Raw genomic sequence first — 19026 nt, 5'->3', positions numbered from 1 at the left:
CCCTCTATTTGCGGCCTGTTTTTTCTCGTTTGTTTAAAAAAAATTAAAAGTATTTTTTAAATCATTGCTAGTGTTCAATTCTCATCTGTTTTTTTTTTGTTTTGATTTTTTAAAACTTATTTATGTACAGGACTGTTTCAGTCGCAGTTGTTTTAAACTTGCCCTATAAATAATTAATTTGAGAATTATTAGTTCGGTCGGGTTACCCCTTTTAGTTTAATGTTCAGCTCAAATTGCCAGGACCCAGGAAACAAAGAGAAGTTTTTGTCATCGTTTTTCCCAAACAAATAAACAAAAACGAAAAGAAAAAAAAAGTCACAATCATTTAATATAAAACACCCTTTTTTTTTTTTTTTTTTTTTTTTTTTTTTTGAAATGGAGCGTCGTGAGGAAGTCCGCTTCGAGGAAGAACTCCCGTAGAGAAAAGGATCTTAAACATGCATTTTTTTTTTTAAATTACTACATTGTACAAAGTCAAAGGGAGAACCCAGATGGATATTTTTTTTTTTTTTTTTTTTTTTTTGCTGACACTAGGAGAAAAAGTCTCTGCATCCTCTTGAAGGTCCCAGCAGTAAAAAGGGAAGATAGAAGGGGGGGGGGGGGGGGGGTCAGTCTTGAGAGGTGGGCATGTACAGAGGTGTCCGTTAGTTTGGGGGTCGGGAGGGGGGGGACGGGGGGTGGGAGGGGGCGGGGCGGTCCCTCCTGGCCTTTTAGACCGTCAGCTGAAGGGAAAGCGGAAATGCGGTGTGAGGCAGGAAAAACGACTCGACACGCTACTCGCAAAAAGTCAAGACTGTACCGCACCGTACTGCACTGTACTGTACAGTACGCATTCACCCGAAAGTCGAATAATATCCTGAATTTTTCTGCGAGTAGTACACAGCGCGCACTTTGTCCGTACCGCGTTCACATTCACTCACACGACAGACGCCAGGGAGGTGACGGACGTCACCTTATTGTCATCCGCCCAGGGTTGCAGGTTCTGCAGGGCGTACAGGGAGGAGTTGTGCAGGCAGAGCGGGTCGGGCTGCAGGGGCTGGCTCAGGGTCTTCTGGAAGGCTTCCTGCTGGAGCTGGAGCATGAGCCGGTTGGCCTGCTGCCGCTCCGCCTCGCGCTCCTCCGCCGTCTGCCTCCTGGTCGGGTAAGGAAGGGGAAGAGACCGCGGAGGCTTTTTAGCGTCGGTGTCGCTCGAGAGAGAGGCCCGGGAGCCGTACCGGGGAAGGTGCGGCACGGAATTGGATCATACGGGAAAATGACCCGGGTTTTGGAATCACAGATTGTGGAAAATCGATAGCAGGTATGGTTAAAATGGGCAGTTAGGAACATTTTTAGTGGTCAGGGCACGGCTCAGTCTCTCGCCCTTATGAATAGCAAAAATGTCTTTTCACACAAACTGCAATACCTTATCCGAAACTTAACTTTGCCATTTCAAATAAATGGCCTGCAGATGATTTGTCTCCCCCCCCCCCCCCCCTAGGAAAATAGCAATATGTAAGCCTATTAGCATAATTAGCAAAATGGCAACTCTGGTTTGTGAACGTTTTTGGAAAGGAATGAATAACAACAAAATTCCGTCCTTTGGAGATTACCACGACCCTGGAAAACTGAGAATCTGACCCTAACCATTATCAGTCCATCCATTTTCTCAGCCGCTTATCCTCACAAGGGTCGCGGGGAGTGCCGGAGCCTATCCCAGCTGTCAACGGGCAGGAGGCGGCGTACACCCTGAACCGGTTCCGAGCCAATCGCAGGGTCCAAAGTAGCAATCACGCTTACAATCACACCTGGGGACAATTTCGAGTGTCCAATTAATGTTGCATGTTTTTCGAATGCGGGAGGAAACTGGAGTGCCCGGAGGAAACCCACGCAGGTACGGGGAGAACATGCAAACTCCACGCAGGCGGGTCCGGGATCGAACCCGGGACCTCAGAACTGTGAGGCCAACGCCTTCCAGCTGACCCACTGTGCCGCCTACATTTGTAAACGTTTTTTGGAAAACAATAACAACAAAGTTCTGTCCTTTGGAGATGACCACGACCCCGGAAAACTGAGGATCTACACACACATTAACAAAAGGACAAAAACGCATATTTTTTTAGCAATCTTGCGGATAAAAGTACCTACAAAATTATGCAATCACGCTAACAGATTGTCACGCAATTCCCTTGTTAGCTTGGCACGCAGCAGCGCACAAAACATACATGTGCAGCCAAGACTTTCTAGAACTACTCCGACTAACAACCCAAACTAAACACCCGCTTCAGTTATGACTGTGATGTTCCCATTGTGTGCCGGTACCTTTCACACAGAGCATCCATCCATTTTCTTTGCCACTTATCCTCACGAGGGTCGCGGGGAGTGCCGGAGCCTATCCCAGCTGTCAACGGGCAGGAGGCGGGGTTACACCCTGAACTGGTCGCCAGCCGATCGCAGGGCACATGGAGACAAACAGCCGCACTGACAATCACACCTAGGGGCAATTTAGGGTGTCCAATCAATGTTGCACGATTTTTGGAATGTGGGAATGCAACATTAATTGGACACCCTAAATTGCCCCTAGGTTTGATTGTTGAGTGCGACTGTTTGTCTCTATGTGCCCTCCGATTGGCTGCCGACCAGTTCAGGGTGTACCCTCCCACCTGCCCGTTGACAGCTGGGATAGGCTCCGGCACTCCCTGCGACCCTCGTGTGGCTAAGCGCCAAAAGAAAATGGATGGATGGGATGGATTACGCAATCACGCTAACAAATTTCACGCAATTGTCTTGTTAGCTTGTCATCCCCGTTTGATCGCCACGCAGCAGCGCACAAACATACATGTGCGGCCGAGACTTTCTATAACTACTCCGACTAACAACCCAGACTAAACACCCAGCTCAGTTATGACTGTGATATTCCCCATTCTGTGTCGGTACCTTTCACACGGAGCAGTGACACAAGAAGATATTTTCATCGGCGGTTTAAAATCGGCTTTAGCAGAAGCAGGACTTGACTTTCATACAGAGCTCAGCTCAGTGGAGGATTCCCGCAACTTTCACACGGAGACGCGTCACCCTTCAATTTGGTGATTCGGGATATCGGCGGTGTGAAGTTTTACAATCCAGTCCCGACATTGTAAAATAACTTCACACAAAGATGTCGAAAAAAAAAACAAAACCCTAAATTATAATTCACGCACCATAACGACAAGGGGGAAGGGGCCTAAGAGGCAGTCGCGGTTTTGTTTGTAAGGGTCCGACCAAACGGCAGGTGACAGGTGAAGAGCGGAATCACTGGCAGCCATGTTGGAATGAAAAGTATTGTTTGGTAGGCTGACGCGCCACACAGAGAAAGATGCACATTAGCATTTATATTTCCAGGTGGGCGGCTCGGCGTTACACGTGTTAGCATGGAGACGCGCGTCCTCCGCAGCTCGTCAGGGGACGCCGGAATCATACGCCTGTCAAATTCCACTTGGCCCAAAAAAAAAAAAAAAATCTGATTCTGATTCTCGGAGGTGAAAGATTGATTCAACTACTGAACCGGTCCGTTGCCGGTCAAAACAGCAGCACACAAGCGCCAAAGCCTGGACGGTTACGGCACGTTGTGCATGATTTCCCTGTACAGTATTTAGCAGGACCTTAAACCAGGGTCAATCGGTACAACTGAAGTCCAAATTTCAAACTTGGGTTAAGTCAGGGGTGTCGAACTCATTTTTTTTTTGGCGCGGGCCACATTGTAGTTACATCTTAACCCTCAGAGGGCCGTTATGAGTGTGAAACCATGAAAATCTTTCATCCTCAACATAATTTACAGATGAAATTTATGATCTGGTTTTGTAATCATAAATCAAGGATAATGGGTTTTTGAAACGTTACTGTTGATTGGGCACAGAATATTGCTTGCAATATGTCAATGTTGTCATTTATAAAATGACAATTTTAAACTTTAGTACAGATTTAAAAAAAAAAAAAACAGAAGTTGATGCTCATAATTTGCCTCCGTGGGCCACATAAAATCATGCGGCGGGCCAGATTTGGCCCCCGGGCCTTGAGCTGGACACCTGTGGGTTAAATAAAACGATTAATCAAACTCAAAGTGTAAGACTTAAGTTCAAACGTAGCAGATATGAAATGATTATCGACTGGAAATGTAAATCTTATTCAATCAACTCATAACGTTATAACCAATAAAGGGGTTAACATTAACCGTGCAACAAGTTAAAACATAGATAATTTGCACTCCGTTAAGTCTATGGTATGCTTTGATCAGTAGCTACACAAAAATAAAATATAAAAATTCATTTAAGCGGCTTGCTTGAAACGCCGCGCTAGTCGCAACAGGAAGAAAATGATTACCGCAGGTACGGACCTCACGCAGGCGCGCGCGGCAACCTACGGCCATTAGCCACACGTTACCGCTAACAGCATTATGATAATTCGGTTGGCTGCCCGCTGATTCGATCAGCATCTTGTTAGCTAGCGTGCGCGTCACGCAAGCACATCCCTCATGTCGGGGCTAGCAGCTGCGCGCGGCTAGCATCCATCTCGGTCAAACCAGGAAGTGGGTTTCAGCCCCGGGTGCTTGATTTGTTGTGACGCGACATTTTGTCAATGCTAATTTTGAGTTACAGGCAGTAACGCCGACGTTTTAAGTCACAGGTGAAGACGCCACGCTAGTTGCTAAGCTATACATGTAATTGTGAAAAATAATAAATATGGGGCTCTGTGTAGTTTATAAAGCCATACAGTTGTGATCAAATTAATTCAAATGCAAAGAATTAGAGACTTTTGCCACATTATTTACTTCAATTCAATGGACATTTTGGTGCTCCTCCTTGCACCTTGGCGACCGAGGGGGAGTGAAATATAAGCACACACACACAAAAAAAAAAAAAAAAAAAAAAAAAAAAAAAAGAGTTCCACAACCGATTCACTAGTAGTAGTTGTTGTAGAGTAATATCATTTTTTCACAAAGCATGCATAATACAAGCCTCTGAGTATTAGCATATCTGTCTGCATGTGTTGCGCCACCATTTTTGTTCAAATATCTGTCGCTTAGAGAGCTAAAACTTCCGGAACATTGATGCTAATTTGGTGTGCCAATCTGAAATGTTTTGGACTGTGTGTTAGCATTAAGCTAAACATGGCATGTTATGCGCTTGTTTTAACTACAAGTGTAGTTGCATTTGTTTAAAGCAGGGGCGTCAAACTCATTTTTCTCGGGGGCCACATTGTTGTTCCGGTTTCCCTCAGAGGGCCGTTACGACTGTGGAACAAAAAAATCTAATCATCTCATCATATTTACATCACCAATTTATGAACTAGTTTTGGAATCAGAAATCAAGGTAATGTGTTTTTCAACTATTCACGTTTGGTAACACAAAAATGGTTGCTAAGCTATACATGTAATCGTGAAAAATAATAAAAATGGGGCTCTGTGTAGTTTATAAAGCTGTACAGTAGTGATACAGTTAATTCAAATGTAAAGAATGAGAGACTTCCGCCATATTTTTTACTTCAATTCAATGGACATTTCGGTGCTCCTTCTTGTGCATGCACCTTGGCGAGCTAGGGGCGGGGAAATATAAACATAGACATTGCACAACTGACTCACTACTAGTAGTAGTTGTTGTTGTACAGTAATATTCACAAAGGATGAATAATACAAGCCCTTGAGTATTAGTATATCTGTCTGCATGTGTTGCGCCACCATTTTTGTTTAAATATCGCTTAGGGTTAGCTAAAACTACCACAACATCGATGCTAATTTCGTGTGCCAATCTGTTTGTTAGCATTAAGCTAAATATGGTATGTTATGTGGTTGTTTTAACTATAGGTGTTGTTTGAAGCACAAAAATATTGAATCGTCTCATTATATTTACATCAATTTATGAAGTAGTTTTGGAATCGGAAAATCAAGGGTGATGTGTTTTTCAACTATTCACGTTTGGTAACACAAAAATGCTTGTCATATCTCATCTTTATCAGTTATGTTATGTGACAATTTGAAATTTTTGGTACGGATTTTTACAAGAATCGTGGAAATTGACACTCGAGATTTGGCTTCACGGGCCACATAAAATCATGTGGCGGGCCAAGATCTGGCCCCCGGGCCTTGAGTTTGACACCCGTGGTTTAAAGGGTTAAAAAAAAAAAGTAAAGTCTGATCGCTTGTTTCTTAAGGCACCGTTTTTCTTAATTTCATCAATACCTCCAAAACACCTACAGGTGACAGTAGTGCTCCGTGAACACATTGCTGATTTACGGACCAAGAAGACCCAAAACAAAAATTGCGGATTTTTGTGTGGCACATCATAAAATAAAAGTGCTTTCAAATATGCTTCGAAAAGGCTTTTAAGGCCACGGGGTAATTGGATTTATCACATTCGCCTCCGAACAACAGCAAACAGCGGCGAGACTCAAGCTCGCAAGGGGCGGGGTGGGGTGGGGGGCCTCGATGCAGGGAGAGGCTCGGCGTTATCGCTGCGGTCAGCAGCTTTCGAAAAAGCCTTTTAGGGGGCTCCGGTAATTGTGCTTGGTCAAGCGAACCGGCCTCCGCCGGCCGCCCAGCTAAGCAAAATGCGAAAAGGGGCACGCCGTGCTGCGAGGCGCCGCCGGTACGCCATTTTGTGCAACGTCGGAAGCTGCTTTGGATCTGAGGGCAAAACGAGAAGGGTCCATTTAGGCCGGATAAAAGCGCACAAGATGTTTTGATGGATCTCCTTCATTAGTTATAGTGTAATTGTATGCGGTGCTTGGCAAATGCACGAGTATCATCCGGCATCCCGAAGCGCTTTAATGCGGATGCTTTCGATTTATTTTCAATGCGACATTTTACCATTTCGAACGGGAATGAAAATCATCAAACTGCATTCTCCGTCAACCGTATAACTTTTACCGTCATTTCCGGACTACAAGACGCGACCCCCCCCCCCCCACCCCCCACACGCTTTCAACCCTGCGGTATATGCGGTGATGTGGTGCTAGCGTTAGCAATGCGCTAGCGTTAGCGCCCTTGGTTAAAAGCACTGATCTAAAATTTTTTTTTAAAAAGACTGGATGGCTCATTGGTCACCAAAACTGAAGTCACAATCCGCCATCTTGATACTCCCAAAACAAGCATGCCAACCTGTGCGTTAATCGCCAGTTTCGTGGCTGTGAGAAAACATTCCACAGGTAAGTTACAAAGATTGACTTTGACACTGTTAAAGTTTGTTGGTAAAGTTTTTTTTTTTTTTTTAATTTTCTGATGAGCTTAATTCACTTGAACAAAGTTTTGTTTACGGTTGTTGCTGTTGACTGTTCACTCTCTGCTCCAACTTTATAGGCCGACGGTTTTTCGCAAAAAAGCCATGTCAATATTTTCCCAAAATTCATCAGTGGATAAGCAAAAAAAAAAACAAATTTTCTGTGAAATTTTTTTTTGTGAATTTCATAATACAGAACTCTGCAAATTGAATTTGATTTTCAAATGCGAGGAAACAAGTTTAAATTTTCTGTCTGAAATAGGACGTCGCAGAGACAACAAATGAACAACGTGTTTAGCATGTATTTTCCCATATTTCCAAAAATATATCAAACTGTTTGATTTAAAATGTAATGTTTTTATGCCAAAAAAAAGTCAAAGTCAAAAGGCTTAGTTTTTTTGTTATGTTATGATGATAGTGCTACACAGCGTATTTTGGGAAAAGTTAACATGTCACGCAAATCGTGCCCAAGGTAATATGCAAGGTTTCTTGCTAGTCACGGTGTTCTATGTCTTCCCTTTGCACTTCGCCTTTTTTGGCTTACCACGTCGAATTAAAAATCATTCCTGTTACCAGGGCCGAAATGTCGTCAAGCTCACACGACCAATTTTAATTCTACATGCCAAACTTTGAGAAAAACGTTGCTATAATCCAACCTGTAAACCAGGGGTAACCAACGCGGTTCCTGCGGGCGAATGGTAGCCCGCGAGGACCACATAAGGGGTCCGCGAGGTGTTTTCTAAAAATACCTTGGGTCACAAATTGTTACTATTATTTGTGCTTTAAATTCTGAATCTGACTTGCTTACGTGAATTAAAATTTTCAAATACCTGTAATGTCATTTACTCCAATAAATTAAAAGAAATATATTTGATGTACGTGTAATGAACTGAGTCTGAAATCTGCCGCAAACCAAGTCACGTAGCCCCTCATACGATCGGTGCTCACGAAGAAGCCCTCAGCCTCAAAAAGGTTGCTGAGCCCTGCCGTAAACCGTCTCCTCCACACGTTTTGGGAGTACCAAGATGGCGGCCAACTGGCTTCAACCAATCAACATAGCACTCGATGTGTATGCGCTATCCAGTTATAAGCCTCGGTACACAGAAAGAGTTTAACGCTAGCGGGCTCCAACCATTTTGTCTGTCGTTAACCAAAACAGTAGCAACTGCAATGGCCCATAAACCACATATACCACCAGTGTCAAACTCAAGGCCTGGGGGCCAGATCCGGCCGGCCACATGATTTCATGTGGCCCGCGAAGGCAAATTATCGGTGTCAAAATCTGTGATTCTTGTGAAAATTTGTCCCAACATTTCAAATTGTCATACATCATAAATGATAATGTTGAGATCCATTCATTTTCTTAGTCGCTTATCCTCACGAGGGTCGCGGGAGTGCTGGAGCCTATCCCAGCTGTCAACGGGCAGGGGGCAGGGCACAATGTTGAGATGTTATCAGCATTTTTGTGTTACCAAACATGGACAACGGTTGAAAAACCCATTAGGCTTGATTTCTGATACCAAAACCAGTTCATAAATTTCACGTGTAAATATAATGAGGCGATTCAGATTTTCTATGGTTTCCCCAGGGAAATCGTAACTGCAAAGTGGCCCGCGACAAAAATGAGTTGGACAACCCCTGACAAATACGAGAATGCTTTTTATCCGTCTCCTATGAGGTCAACAGCGTGGAAATTCCAGTCTTACCGCCATTTTGTCCGCCTGTTCTGGAACCACGTCTTGACCTGGGCGTCGGTCATTTTCAGGGCCTTGGCCAGGGTGGCGCGCTCGGCCGACGCCAGGTACTTCTGCCGGTGGAAGCGCTTCTCCAGCTCGCAGATCTGCACCCGGCTGAAGGACGTGCGGGGCTTTTTCCTCTTGGGCGGCGTGCGGTTCTGGTACGGGTGTCCGATGCGGCGGGTCACGGAGAACGGCGACAGGGCGGCTGGAAAACGGGGGGAAACGGGGGACGTTTTTTTTTTTTTTTTTGTGAAACTGATCAAATCGTCGTGGTGATTGACAGAGGTGGGCAACCCAAGTCACGTGACTTCGCTCGCCGGTTTTAGGACTCGCTGAGCAAGAATTCGCCGAAGACTCGACTTTTCTCCCACCTCTGGCAATCGATGTCCAGGATCATTTATTACAATCAAAACCCAGACAGAAAAGATTTCCCCGGAGATCTGGTTTGTCCCCCCCCCCCCGTCGTTAGCCGGATGAAGTGATTGCCAATTTTGCGGTACATCTCGGACCTCCCGAGCGAAGACCCCGAAGTTGCCAGTTGTAATTATTGTTGTCGGGAAATCAATAAAATCAGGTTGCTCGAAAGGAAAAATTCGAGATGGAGGCAAATATTTGGACCAAGTTAAGGATTCTCAGAAAAAATATGATACTATGAGGTCAAATTAACAATTAAAAAAAAGTTATTCCCACAGTGGATCTGGTCGGCCATGTTTGTGGCAAGATTTGGCGCGAGATAAACGATGCCAAAAACTTGGTGCAAAATATTGAAACTGCAATGGAACTGTATAAAAATGTTTCTTTTTCCTCTCTCGCCATGTCCGATTTTAAAAAAATAACATCAAATAACCAAAATAAATTGTCATGGTTACTTTGTCACGTTTTCATCGCTTGCCTATTTGGAAGGTTGAGCGATTGCGGGGCCGCCGTACGCGCGGCTAGCATGTGGAAGCTAATGCTAAAGTACGACAGTGTGTACCGAGTTTTAAGCATGTGTAATATAGGTTGTAAAAATGAAGTGGGTGGGCGTGCTTCTTTTTGTGATGGGGGGGGGGCATTTATTGTGCGTTAGGGCGAGGCGGTGACTCACCTGGGCAAGCGCCCTTTGGGAACGAATAGTCTGCGAGGAGGCCATTGCCGTCTCGCAGGTGCGCGAGCTCGGGGTAATAGCATTTAGCTAAGGTCTCCACTGTGCTCCAGACGGGGACCCTGCCGATGTCCCCTTTGGGGAGAGGGCAGTGGGGGCCGGCGGCCGCCGCCGCCCCGGCCCCGGGCCCCCCGGCGGCCTCTCGCGCTCGGCTCTCCTCTGCCTGCTCCCCTAAAGGAAAGGGAGACACAGTGAGGTCCCGCATCTGGAGCACAGCCGGCCAGGCCCGTGGCCAGAGGCGGCGCCGGGGTTTGGCTAATCGCATGAGGGACAAGCCTGAATGATGAACACCCGCAGCTTTAATGACATTTACGCTTGAAATTTGAAACACGGCACGTCTGCTGTTTAGTAACACGAGTGACAGGTAGCATTGGCGCGGATGATAAATCAAAGCAGCCCATCAGCATCGTGATATTCGGTGGGGGGGCTGAAGGTGAACCGATAAGCATCACCATAGAAGATTTAACCGTAATTTAAAAAAAAAAAATGTTTTTTTACACTTGATAAATGCAGATGAACCCTTAAACATCAGCGGATTATGCAAAGTAGACAAGATATGCATGCGAGTACGTCCACAAATTGTTACATTGGTAGCATCAAGTTGGCAATAAAATGCTGGAGAGTTTGCAAAAAAAAAAATTTTGTTTTTATTGCCTGAAAATGTTTAAACGTTGCAATTATCCTTTGACGGAGGCTTTCCCCAAATTTTGGACTGCTAACATTTTTATAAAAAATAAAAATTACAATGTTTTTTTTCTCTCCAGGGGTTTAATTTTCAAAATCATAAAATAATAGTTTGCTCTACTGCCAAAGACATATTGCTTGCCATGATGATGTTAAAACTAAGCTAAAACTTTTTTTTACTAGCTGTCGGGGGCCCACCCAAAAGGGGTCTCCGGCACACTTTTGGGTCCCGCTCCACAAGTTGAGAATCCCTGATCCAAAAATGATATTAGTTCCACACAAATATTTCATGGGTAAAATTTCTTTTTTTTTTTTTTTTTTTAAAGGTATTTTTTAGCTTTTGGTATATTTTCGCGTAGCATTTGAGCCTTTTATCATAATGGTGCCACTTTCCCCGCTTGCTCGGTTGACTTTCACTACCCCCACCGACCCGAGTATGAATAACCGCTTATCGTCCCCATCGTGAAATATTTCTGAACCCCGTCTATTTTGTCAGGCGCGGGGTAAACACACAATCGATACGCGTGTAAGGAGATCGTTTTTTTCGGCCATGGATCCACTTGGCCGACCGCACTATCGCCGTGATGGAGAGCAACACAATCTGAAATCGTCAGCTTCTTTGTTTCTGTTTTTTCGCCTTGAAAATTAAAAAAAAAAAAAAAAAAATTGAAAAAAGAAAAAAAATCCCACCTGGAGCTCAAATGATTGTAAACATCTGTTCAGGAGTCCCCCAAGCGTCACTGATGCTATTTGGCGACAGCGCGGTGCGTTCGAGGCGCTCCCGAGCTTTGTGATTTGCAGGCAGTCGTGTAAATGACAAGAACATTTGGAGGCTTATTGCTATGTAATTACCCTCCCTGATCTCCTTCACTTTTTTTTTTTTTTTTTTTTTAATATGAACATCAGCATCAGGTTTCGCAGTCTGTAATTCTCGGAATGGTAATTGTATCTCAAGCAAAAAGATTTCGTTGGGGGTGCGATTTTTGTTATTAGTGCAAAACCCCTTGATGATGTCATCCCCAAGATGTTCATCTGTGACGTATTTTTAGGGTTTTAAATCACATTTTAACATTTGCGAATGTCATGCGAGTCAATTGACTATTTGTGCATTTGTCTATAAAACATAACAGCTATTTTCACCCATCTGCGTTTCCGGTTTTTGGTGGGAGATCGCGACCGAGCCCTGCCGCGAATCCAGAAAAAAGAAACGCAAGTCGTTGTCGTTCAAATTGTTCGCCTTTGTGAGACCTCAAACTGCAAAAGAGCAAAAACTGAAGAGATAGAAAGATGGCGTCGGATGTCAAAAGTTGAACGTCAGTGGCTTTTTTGATTGTCATCTGTCAGTCATCTTTCCTCACAATTGCAACCAACCACCGCTGCACATACTTTTTTTTTTTTTTTTTTTTTAAATCTGACATATGTAGCCTCTCTTTAAGGGGTAGCGGTGCTTGAACTTTTCCAACTTCCAACGTGTTGGCATTTCACTTCCTCCCAATCAACAGGCCAAGATTTACGCCCCCCAATCTTTATCTTCTACTTAAAAGCTGTGCTGATCTCGAATCCAAGCAAGCAATGCTGCCATCTACAGGGATATGTTAGTCATTACATTGCGTTACAAATTTAAATTTCACAGAACAGCTGGGCGAGACCTTCTCCCACACCTCCCCTTAAAAAAATATCAGTCGCACTCAATTTAGAGTGTTCAATTATTGTTGGTTCTTCCATCCATCCATTTTTTAGCCGCTTATCCTCACAAAGGAGCCTATCCCAGCTGTCAACGGGCAGGAGGCGGGGTACACCTTGAACGGGTTGCCAGCCGATCGCAGGGCACGTAGAGACAAATAGCTGCACTCACAATCACACCTATGGGCAATTTAGAGTGTCCAATTAATGTTGCATGTTTTTGGGATGTGGGCGGAAACCGGAGTACCCGGAGAAAACCCACGCAGGCACGCCGAGAACATGCAAATTTCACACAGACGGGTCCGGGATTGAACCCGGGACCTCAGAACTGTGAGGCGAACACTCTAACCAGTTGCCTCACCGTGCCGCCCACTTCATATTTTTCGCAAAACGTATTATTTCTTTTACTATATGTGCAAAATTTGAATTTTTCCATCCAGCCATCCATTTTCTTAGCCACTTATCCTCACAAGGGTCACAGATTAGAATGTTTCCATTTAAAAAAAAAAATACTTGATATATATAAAAATGTATAAAAAAAAACAAAAGTATGTAATATGAGTTAGCCTTCCAATAAATGTCTTCATTTTGTTATTGTTTTGGTGCGCGATTCAACAGTGGTCGTACGTCGAGTGTTTGTCTTTGGGAGCCTGTTGAGGCTCACAAACGCCGCATCTGGCAACATAATTCTCCGCGTTCAATACTATTTCGGCTCATCTGCGTGCTAAATTCAGGACCAGGTGCGCAGAAAGGAATTTTAGCGTCATAGTGGAAAAACTTGAATGGAAACTTGGAAAGGAATTTGAATTCAAGCGGATAAATGCGTCGCCGATCCACAGATGTGGATCAGCTAAAACTTTAGTACCAGTCTCAAAAAATCTTTGACGCCGTTTCTCCAAGCAACGATGAAAGAGTCACAGAAGCTTTGTTGTTAGCACTTTTTCCACACTTTGAAAAAAAAATCATTCCTGGTCAGGATGCAAACTCAAAAAAATATCCTCCCTTAGCAACATTTTCTATGCGCCGTACCCTCAATAAATACCGTATTATATTATTGCACCCTCTTATTTACACATCCAATATACTCCTGTTATTTTTTCACATTTCTACCCACCACATCCTCAAGAATCCATTTGATGTTTTTGCACTCTCCATAAAAGCATATCTCATTACCGATCAAGAGAATTATGAAATATATTCATTTTCACACCCAAAGATTCACAACATATTTTTTAAAAAAATGCTAAATCCTCATTAAATATCATATGCACCTTGAGGTGGGACTCAATGCAAATTGACAGATTGCAAAAAATAATCCCCAATTTATAGTCGCTTCCTCCCAATTTTATGTGCTGCACCCCCATAAAAAACATGTTCTTCCACCACTTACAAAAATCATATTTTTCAACCCAAAAAAACATCAAAACATTTGAAACTTAAAAGAATCTTGGCTATGATCCTGTTGTACATATTTCCATGCGCCACAGCCCTAAGAACGAAATATTCTTGGAACCGATACCAAAGTACTTGAAGCTACATTCATCCATCCATCCATTTTCTTTGCCGCTTATCCTCACGGGGGTCGCGGGGAGTGCTGAAGCCTATCCCAGCTGTACACCCTGAACTGGTTGCCAAGGGGAGAACATGCAAACCCCACACAAGTAGGTCTGGGATCAAACCCGGGACCTCAGAACTGTGATGCCAACGCTTTACCAGGTGAACCACCTTGCCGCCGAAGATACATTTTCAGCCCAAAAAATAAACAAAAATAGATAAATGCAAGCATCCGACACTGCAATAAATCCCAATATCATTCCATTCCTAACTTGCCGACAACCAATAAAGCTTTTAATAATTACAAAAGACAGGTTAATATCCAATGAAAAATTTCCCCAAAATGACACTTTTAACAACTTTACGTTGATAGCAAATTAAAAAAAAAAAAAATAAAATCACTCCCTACAACATCAGTTGCCATGACGCTGGACCCAACAAAAGTCCAAAATTATTGGAAAACTGTGCGCCACACCCCGAAGGGGAAGAAAAAAAAAAGATTTGAAATGAAATAAGGCATGTACATTTTCAGCCTCCTACAACATATAAATAGATGTGACAATTGCCGAACCCTCGTTTTCATATTTCTACCAACTTTAGAAAAATTGCTGACTCCAAATTTTTACACACGCTCAAAATTTTACCTGCAGCGTTGATGCATCCCACAGCCTGACGTGAACACCACGCGCATCAATATGTACGACTTTTTTTTTTAAATATTGCTTTATTAAATATTGCTAAAACACTCAAGCCCCCCTCCCACCTCAATAAATAAATAAATGAGGGGGGGGGGGGTCAAATCTTGTTCTTCCAAATGACAAAACGCACGTATTTTTGTCTATAAGGCAATTTAGCAGATCACGGAAAGCAAAATGCCACCGCAGAGGATCTGACGTGTATAATAAAACTACGCGCGGTGTACTTAATAACACTTCTCGGTGACAGGGAGCGGCCCCCCACCCCCAACGCAAACCCCCCCCCCCACCCCCACCCCCACCCACCACTGCGGATATTACCTTTTCTGAGGCAATCTAATAAATAAATCCGCGAAGGATTCGAACGGGGATATTGAAATAGAACATGAACATATTGTACGGCGCAATTTATTACCGTGCGGCGTTCAGGCGCAAGAGGGAAGGCAGAAAGGAGGCAGTCCTTCTTTTTATTTCTCTCTCTCTTTTTTTTTAATTTATGGCGTGATGGCCGCTCAGTTTATTGTCGCTTGTATTTTTTTTTTTTTTTAATGATGACGAGTCTCGCTTGGACCAGAGCCCGAGCATGTAAAATACTCCTCGTAATTGATATATAATGCTTAAATGGGTCAGAATAATAACAGCAATGTGTGTATCGTAAATACATAACGGGAAATTGCTACATTGTACAAAATGTGGCAGAAGGGGGGGGTGTTGGAGATATCTGTTTGCAATACAAACAAAAACAAATGTTTAAAGGAGGGACAAAAAAAAGTCGTAGCACAGATAAGAAAATATAAATAAGTCAAATAAATATAAAAGCTGCCCAATTGAATTTTTTTTAAAGTATACACTGTAGTGTTTTCATATTTTTTGGGCCTATATAAGATGTTTAAAACACTGCAAGAAAATGTCGCTGTTTGAAAAAAAAAAAAACGTGATAAAAAAAAAAGCCCGTTATATCAAAAATGGAAATCATATGCAAAATCATTTTCAATCATTACATTTTTTTGTTATTTGTATGAAGCTGAACTTGTATATATTTTTAAATGACGATGTTAAAAACATTCAAACTAACGTGCACTAAAACGACAGTCATAATTTATGTGGATATTTAGAAATCAAGTACTTATTTATTAATTACTGGCTTTAAAATCATAAGATGTTGCTATAACATTTTCACGTAATGATAAAAAAAATGAAATGCATGCATTTAACTGATGACATCATGATTGCAAAAGACACTTCAAATGTATTCCCCGCTTTTTTTCCTGCATAAAAACATTTTGTGCGTGACAAATTTCCATTTTATGCATCCCCTCCCCACCCCCACCCCACCAAAAAAAAAAAAAAAATCGTTTTGTGCTTTTTCTTTTTCCATGATTGGACGCCATTTTGTGATCAATACGACGAGCCACGTCATGATTACGGCGACAAAATGGAGGAATTAAAAAAAAAAAAAAAGCGAGCGAAGCCCTGCGCGGGTGCGTAGATCGTGGCTGTGACGCCTTTTGCATTTGACGTCACACCCCCTCCCGTTTTAATATTAATAATTCAGCTCATCGAATGCGAAGGGGAGTGTGTGTGTATGCTGTGGGGGAGTCATGGGGTGGGGGGGGACATATTCTTCTAAAGTCTGTGAGATCACGTGACATACACACAAACAATACTAATTAATCGCATCATTAAAAAAAAACGATGAAAACATGAATTGTGTCCCCCTCCCCCATTAAATATGCCTTTTATTTAATGTATGAGCAAACATTTTGCCTCAAGATGCATTGGAACATGAATAATGTATAGAAACTGTAATCAAAGTATACATTATAATGTAAGTCATAATATAACGAGGTCTCGTAAAGCCATTGATATGATTCATATGCAGTCATGGAAATGATTCATATTTTGCCACTCTAATGCTAAATAATTTATTCTAAGTGCTGCTGCAGTATTTTGATGGGTGGAAATGATTTTTTTCCTCATGCATGAGGCTAAAATAATGTACAAATAAATGAAAGTCTTGCTACATTGACAGTTTTACGGATGATGTATTTTGATGTATAATTCTCGATTTTGTTGGCTGCTCTTATATAATACCAATAACAAGCATAAAAATACAAATGTCTTTATATTTCTTTTTAGATAAATAAAATAAATGTACAGTATGGTAAATGGTATTACTGACTGAGGCTCACTATTCGTGGCACATTTTCCATGTAAGAGAAATAAATGTAAATTCACAGAAACGATTTATTTTCCTTAAGCTACCACTTAAGCCTTTTTTTTTCTTCCTCACTTGTTTAAAATCAATTTTCTATCATACGCCGTCAGCGTGATGGGGGGGGCGGCATTCTCCATTCATCTAAAGAAAAAATATGACGCAAAAATTAAACTTGTCGTATCAGCATTTGCGTGTATCTTTTGGGATAATGTAGACATTTTTGTTAATTGTATGCACAGAAAAATACCAGCTGGATGGTTGAGAACTGAGACGTCGCAATATGCAAAATTCAAAATGCAAATATTGAAGCATATAAATTTGCGACTTGTTTACAAGAAGCACGCGAGGCCTCATTCGAGGAATATTTGGAATTATTTTCGTTTGTTGTTGTTATTGAATGGCAGACTAATTTAATAGAGAAAAAAAAAATCCATCCCAAAAAAACATTTATGAGCATTTTGTGCCCAATTTGGGGGACCTCATTTTAATAACCAGCATAAAAAAAAAAAAAAAAAACACGATGGAAAGATGACATTTTTCAGCCTGTGTGTGCATATTTAGCAGCCTCATTTTGGAAATTCATCACGTTAGCTTTAACTAAGTTTGAAAACACAAAAATCATTGCTGATATTATTACGAGCCCCCCAAAAATATTTGGAGGCTTTATTTTGATAAGACTTCTTCGTGGCTTTGACTTGTTTGTAAAACATTAAATTTGCGTTAGGATGAGACGTGAGGCACATTTTTGATGTGCATATAAATTTGAATTTTTAACGTCTCTTGAAGTATCGGCATTTTTTAAAAACAGAAACATAACAATTGCTCCTAGATCTGACTTGCGTTCATATTTTGTAAAAATATGATACACAGCTGCTATTTATATGAGCATGAATGTGCTTTCTTTTTGGGGGGGGGGCGGTTAATGACAGATTCTCTTGGCTTATACAAAGACATATTTCATGTGCATAATTTAAACTATTATTTTAATAAGAGCACAAATACATTTTTATAAGCATTTCTTTTCGACCCAATCTCCTTGCATCAGCTTTTAAAAAACATTGTACTAAATTTATGCAAAACTATGATGCAAAAGTGAGACCATTTTTAGTGCACTTTTTTTTTTTATTCCTAGGATTTAACATGCTTTGAGAAATCAAAATTTAATTAGAAATGATATGGAAATATATTTTGTGAGCATTTGTGTGCCTGTTGCCTTTACTTGAATACTGAATTTTATTTATTTTAATGTATTTTAAGAGCGTCTTTGTGCTTTTTTGGGGGCGGGGGGGGGGGTTGCAGAATCATCCACATATCATTCAAAGAGGAGGAAAAAAGGGTTGGGGGGGGGGGGTCAAGATTCACCTGTTAGTCTGTCCTTGGCAAACCTCCTGCTGCTCTCCATCCAGGGGAAGGTAAAGTTGGCATTGCCCATGGGGGCCATGCCGGGCACCGGGCCGAGGCCGGGCGGCTGCTGGTGGTGGGCCCCGCCGGCTCCGGAGTTGGGGGTCGGGGGCGGGGGCATGGGCCTGTGCGCAGGGACGCGGATGACCCCTCCGGCCCCCGCCGCCGCAGCCGCAGCCGAGTTGACGTTGACGTTCATGTTCATGCTGACGTTCATGTTCATGTTGACGTTGTAGGAGCCCGCGTGCAGGCCCACCGAGCACGCCGGGTTGTACACGCCGCCGTAGCCGTTGCCGTAGACGGCGTTGGAAGCGGCCGCCAGGGCGGCGTACTCGGGCTCGCCGGTCCGGTTGGGCAGCATGCAGCCGCCTTGGGACTGCTCCGGGCTGTTGAGGATCTGGTCGATGCCGAAACTGATGGGCTCGTGTTGCTGTTGCTGCTGCTGGTGGGTCTGGCTCACCTCCTCGATGCCGGTGTGCTCCATATTGTTCTTTAAATTGCAATTAACACGCACCACAGTGTCTTTCCCCACCACCACCACCTCCCCTCACTAAATTCGTCGCAGTCCGGTTCGCTCTCAAGCATCCATTATTAGAATAGATCCAGCGCGTAAGGCGAGCCGAACGGTGCCATCGTTTGGGTCCGGGGAAGGCTTAAGAGTATTCCATTTTACGCGCGCGGG

The 19026-nt window shown here is 42.8% G+C and overlaps 1 protein-coding gene across 4 annotated transcripts; it reads right to left on the bottom strand.

The window, feature by feature from the left end:
- tlx2 (T cell leukemia homeobox 2) lies at positions 1 to 18838 on the bottom strand. 4 transcript variants are annotated; one of them, XM_061835028.1, is made up of 5 exons: positions 18306 to 18838; positions 10053 to 10280; positions 8933 to 9170; positions 921 to 1133; positions 1 to 722 (listed from the first exon to the last, which is right to left on the bottom strand). In XM_061835028.1, exons 1-5 carry the CDS (start codon positions 18826 to 18828, stop codon positions 719 to 721), a joined length of 1206 nt encoding a protein of 401 aa, XP_061691012.1. In that variant the 5' UTR covers positions 18829 to 18838; the 3' UTR covers positions 1 to 718. The 4 variants fall into 4 exon arrangements, with proteins under 4 accessions (XP_061691012.1, XP_061691014.1, XP_061691013.1 ...); XM_061835029.1 differs by having other exon boundaries at positions 2 to 722; positions 953 to 1133; XM_061835030.1 differs by lacking the exon at positions 10053 to 10280.
- Between the last annotated feature and the right edge of the window lie 188 nt (positions 18839 to 19026).

This window comes from Syngnathoides biaculeatus, chromosome 11 (assembly GCF_019802595.1).
Source record: "Syngnathoides biaculeatus isolate LvHL_M chromosome 11, ASM1980259v1, whole genome shotgun sequence".
Taxonomy (NCBI): domain Eukaryota; kingdom Metazoa; phylum Chordata; class Actinopteri; order Syngnathiformes; family Syngnathidae; genus Syngnathoides; species Syngnathoides biaculeatus.
The sequence above is the reverse complement of the archived record's forward strand: the minus strand, read 5'-3'. Positions and strand labels throughout refer to the sequence as shown.